Raw genomic sequence first — 4,810 nt, forward strand, 5'->3', positions numbered from 1 at the left:
CCCCCCTTCTCCATCAACCTACCACCAACCCTTCCTCCCTCTAGTGCCTGTGCCACGTGTGCTTGGTGGGTTAAGGATTTTACATAAATAGGCTGCAGTTCCCCACTTGCCTCCATAGGTGGCACTGTGGTGCACTGAGACTACCAGCGACGGCAGAGACCAGAGCGCCATTCCTTATCACGTGATGAGGGACTAGGGCGTAACTGCGTCACGTGTCGAGGGAGGTCATCGCCTCCGTGTCGTCGTGTGACGTAGTAGGCCTTGCGCCGTGCGGGAACTAATATCCCGGCATCCTTTGCGCCGCCCTTTCTCTTTTTTTTTTTGGCCCCAAGATGTCCAAGCGAGGTGAGGCCTTGCGAGAGCGGCTCCCACTCGGGGCGGGGAGAATCCGTCGCCATCCTCCGGCCCCACGGGTCACGCGGCTCCGGGACCCGGGGGGATGGAATAGGGGGAGCCCGGACTCCCTTCGGGGCCGGGTCTGAGGGAGGGAGAGAAGCGGGGATAGGCCCGCTGGGGACGGGGACTGGCGGGTCCCGCTGAAGGGGTGGAGGAGCCCGGGCCTTGGAGGGGGTGCGGAGGTTTGAGGCTGTGAAGGAGCGGGAGGGCCTAGAGGCACTTGGGGGGGAGATCGGTGGCCAGAAGGGGGCGTTGGACGGTCCATAGCGGGGGTGGGGGGGCTTTCAGGGTGAGGCCTTAGCTTGGAACGGGGAGTGCTGAGGCCCATGTGGATGAGAAATTAGGGTCGAAATAAGATCCTAGGTGCAGGGCCAATTTGGGGGGCGTGCGCGGGGGAGCTCAGGACCTGGGATTGTCCCATGGCTGGAAACTGCTCCTTGCACCTCGGCATGCGAGAGAAGGAACAAGCCCTGTAAGTAAGAGAAGGAAAAGTAGCTGAGAGATAGGGTGCTTTCCTTGGGTTGAGTAATGTGTTTGATGCCTAGAATCTACAGGCATGGGCAGGTTAAAAATACATTGGCCTGAGTGGAGCGTTTTAAATCGCATGTTTTAAAATAGCCGGTTTAAATAGGGTTTGGGACTGTTTGGATAATTGTGCTATTGCAATTTTAGATTAAAATTTATAGCAAATGGAGAGATCAGTCAGTGCTCTTTTTAATAATGCCCCTGCTGGTAGGGTATTTGATTTGAATTACGGTGTGATATAGGCAAAAAACAAAATATTGCCGGTGACGACCCTGGTGCTGCAAATATTTAAATAGATGTGTAACTTTATTCACATATAAGCATTTATAGCCTCAGAGACTAGAATGGTATATTCATTAAAAACTTCTCTTCCTGTAAAATCTGTCATTTCAAAACAAGACTGTATCATTGTTAACAGTGAAGATTTATTTAGCGTTTCAGTACATTAACAAAGTTGTTGTGAATTTTCTCATATGCCGTGGGCCAGAATTTTCAAAAATAGCTCCAAATTAGATGCAAATGTAAGCACTTGTAGTTGGGGTTTTCAGAAGTGCTTAATTTATTTAGTAGCACAAGTCTTCCAGTGCAGCAGAAGATGGTATGGGTTGCAAACATGGCACTGGCTATTTGCTTATCAATTTTGTGTTTGAGTTTGTGTTCTCCTAGTAAGGATGTTAATGTGAGACCTGAGCTTGTCTCTTTCAGTAGATATGAACAGCTTTCAGGGCAAAACTTATAGGAACAAAACCTATGTCATTTCCACATAAATGTCACTAACACTAACAACAGTTAGGAAACTAAAGAACCACCAGAAAACATCCACTTTAGATTGTAAATTGGGGGGAGGAGGGAGTAAAGAACTAGTAATACAAGTAAAAATGTGTTTCGGGTTCTAAAAATCACTTTAGATAAAATTATAGTTTAAATAAAATGTATTATTTTTAATCATGATTCATATCATCCCTGACATAGGAAAGAGGTTACAAATACTCTTCTTTTTAACCTACAGGACGTGGTGGTTCGTCCGGTGCGAAATTCCGTATTTCCCTCGGTCTCCCCGTGGGAGCTGTGATTAACTGTGCAGATAACACAGGTGAGTCTGTCTGGCTCCCTTCTGGAGTCAACATCACTTGTTTCTGCTTCGGCAGCCCTTCTGCCTTGTCTGTTTATCTGGTTAGGGTTTGTGTAGGTAACTGACTAAAGGAAGTTGAAGCCAGGCAAATTCGCACTAGAAATTAAGGTGCTAGTTTTTAACAGTGAGGGTAATTAACTATTGGAACAACTGGGTGGGCTCTCAATCACTTGGAATCTTTAAATCAAGGCTGGATACCTCGCTGAGAGAGATGCTGCTTAAAGTCAAACTGAAATTATGGGCTTGACAAAGAAATTACTGGGTTATGCCAGGAATCAGGCTAGATGATCATAATGGTTCCTTCTGGCCTTAACATCTGGGTATCTGTTAATCTGCTTCTGTAGAATTTAAACTTATCGCTCAATAATGATGCTAAAAAATGCATCCTACCTCAGAAGCAACAACAGCAGCTTCCCCCTTCCGAAAAGCACTTGCTGGGTCTGTGGTCAGTGACTCAGTGAGTTGTCGTGGAAGGGCATAAAAAAGGCATCGCTTTTGGGTGAGGTGGCGGCATGTGCTGTTAACTTCAATGAGCGGTGTGACAGAGATCCGTGAGGGGACATCTATTATGTGATGAGTTGGCTAATTCAAAATGTTTTTTTCCATGTAGGTGCCAAGAACCTGTACATCATCTCTGTGAAGGGGATTAAGGGGCGCCTGAACAGGCTGCCAGCTGCTGGTGTAGGCGACATGGTCATGGCTACTGTCAAGAAGGGCAAACCCGAGCTCAGGAAGAAGGGTGAGTGTTGGAAGTATCCCATGGGCTGTTCTGTAAGTGTCTGCTACAGACATGCTGTCCTGTAGGTTTAAGACCTTATGTGCCCAGATTTCCCACAAGGCAGTGCTACAAACATGATTTGTTTCTTTGGGGAGGGAGGTGGGAGTACTGTCTGGACACAACTGAGTTGTGTTTGTCACCAGGTATAACACAAACCAGACACACAAACATGGTTGTGCATGTAGAGTATGCTGGGTCTAACCTTGATGTAAGATGATCGCAGCATTGCAGCTCATACCCCAGACAGAACTAGAACTGACATAACAGCATGAGCTCATCAGGCCTCCATCTGCTGCTGGACTTCCTAGTCCCTCGCAGATTGCCCTTCCTCTGGGAGATGGAAAGGCAGCCCTTCCACATGGGAGGAGCAAAGCAGTTTCAACATACCAACAATGATGCTAGAAGTAGGCAGCCTTCTCTGAAGCAGCAGCTTCCCCCTTCTAAAAAGCACTTGCTGGGTCTGTGCTCAGTGGCTCCGTGAGTTGTCGTGGAAGGGGATAGCAAAACCTCACTTTTGGGTGAGGTTAGCAGCAGCATGTGCTGTTAACTTCAATGAGTGGCGTGACAGTCCTGAAAGTTCACATTCTGGTTTGATTATTAGTATATATATATATATTTTTTTTCAATTAGTCTTAAGTGTTTGGGGAAGGGTTTTCCCTGCTGGATGTCTCTGTGGGGAGTGACCTTGCGTCTGGAAATGTGGCCAGGTTTACCTTACAAAAGGCTGTTTGAGCACTGGATTAGAACATGAATGGTATTGAGTCACTCTGGTGTAGATTCAAGTGTAATATTGCATTGGACTAGTTTTTATTTTAATGGATATATACACACACACACGCAAAGCTGGGTTTTCCTTCTGAACCAGCGCACTGAATGCGTGCTCAGCAGAGAAGCGGTCTTAGCCCTTGTGAAACTAAATATCAAAGACTTTCAATCAGAGTAAATGGGTGGAGCAGTGTTTAGGGTGGAAACCTGCTTTAAATACTTGTCATAAATGTAGTTCCGCTGAAAGGCTTTGGCTTGACAGGCTGGGAAACTGCAGACCCCTTTGCTCACAGAGCAGACAGTAGGCAGGAGGACTGCTCCCACCTCAACCCTACTCTTCACGGTTTCTGTAGCCCATCCAGTCCTTGGCTTCTCAGATGAAGCTATCAACAAAAAACATTTTGTGACATGGATGCTTGGTGGTATCAGTCCCAGAGGCCACTGATGGTAATAACTTTGGTGGCAATCCCCGTACAACAGGAAACCTTTACTGGGACCAAAATCCCATATGCCCATCCAGTTGCCTATTGAGGCCTTGCAAGGGTAGGGCTCAGAAGAAGACACTTAGTGTTGAGCACAGCATTGCACCTGGGTGATTCCTTTTGAGTTTCTGCTGTTGGGCTGTACTTGGAAATTTAGGATCCTGAGCTTGCCTTTCTCCCTGCAGTGCACCCAGCAGTGGTAATTCGGCAGCGGAAATCGTACCGGAGAAAAGACGGGGTGTTCCTCTATTTTGAAGACAACGCGGGAGTGATAGTAAATAACAAAGGGGAAATGAAAGGTACAGACGGCAATCTATTGCACTGGACAAGAGCAAACTCATAAAGAATAGTGCAGCACAAATGTCTGCATTCCTGGCCCAAGGAGAGTACCACTGTCTTCAGGCAAAAGGACCAATCTATTTTTAGTGCCATGAAAAGTGGGTATCTTGGATGCTCCTGCAGAGAAATACTGATGGCTCTGTTGTTAACATGCTACATGCTGCCTGAACAGCACTCGCAGAAGAGGGATGTGGTCGGAGTGTAGAACATAAGCTCTGACTAGTTCTTAACTTCTCCTTTTCCTTCCCCCACTTTTACAGGCTCAGCAATCACAGGCCCCGTGGCTAAGGAATGCGCAGATCTGTGGCCCAGGATAGCCTCCAATGCTGGCAGCATCGCATAAACCTGCTCCATCCTCGTTGTAAAGATAAAATAAAAGTGGTTGCACCAAAA

General features: G+C 47.0%; 1 protein-coding gene and 1 non-coding gene across 2 annotated transcripts; both read left to right on the forward strand.

Moving 5' to 3' along the window:
* The first annotated feature begins 247 nt into the window (after window positions 1-247).
* On the forward strand, window positions 248-4,810 carry RPL23 (ribosomal protein L23). The gene is made up of 5 exons (XM_065422429.1): window positions 248-345; window positions 1,931-2,014; window positions 2,664-2,792; window positions 4,264-4,377; window positions 4,678-4,810. The coding sequence occupies exons 1-5, from the start codon at window positions 333-335 to the stop codon at window positions 4,758-4,760; spliced, it is 423 nt and encodes a 140-aa protein (XP_065278501.1). The 5' UTR covers window positions 248-332; the 3' UTR covers window positions 4,761-4,810.
* Window positions 2,468-2,600, forward strand: LOC135894723 (small nucleolar RNA SNORA21). The gene has a single exon (XR_010562387.1). It is a non-coding gene; the product is annotated as a small nucleolar RNA SNORA21 (small nucleolar RNA).

Source organism: Emys orbicularis, chromosome 25, assembly GCF_028017835.1.
Source record: "Emys orbicularis isolate rEmyOrb1 chromosome 25, rEmyOrb1.hap1, whole genome shotgun sequence".
In the NCBI taxonomy this organism is placed as follows: domain Eukaryota; kingdom Metazoa; phylum Chordata; order Testudines; family Emydidae; genus Emys; species Emys orbicularis.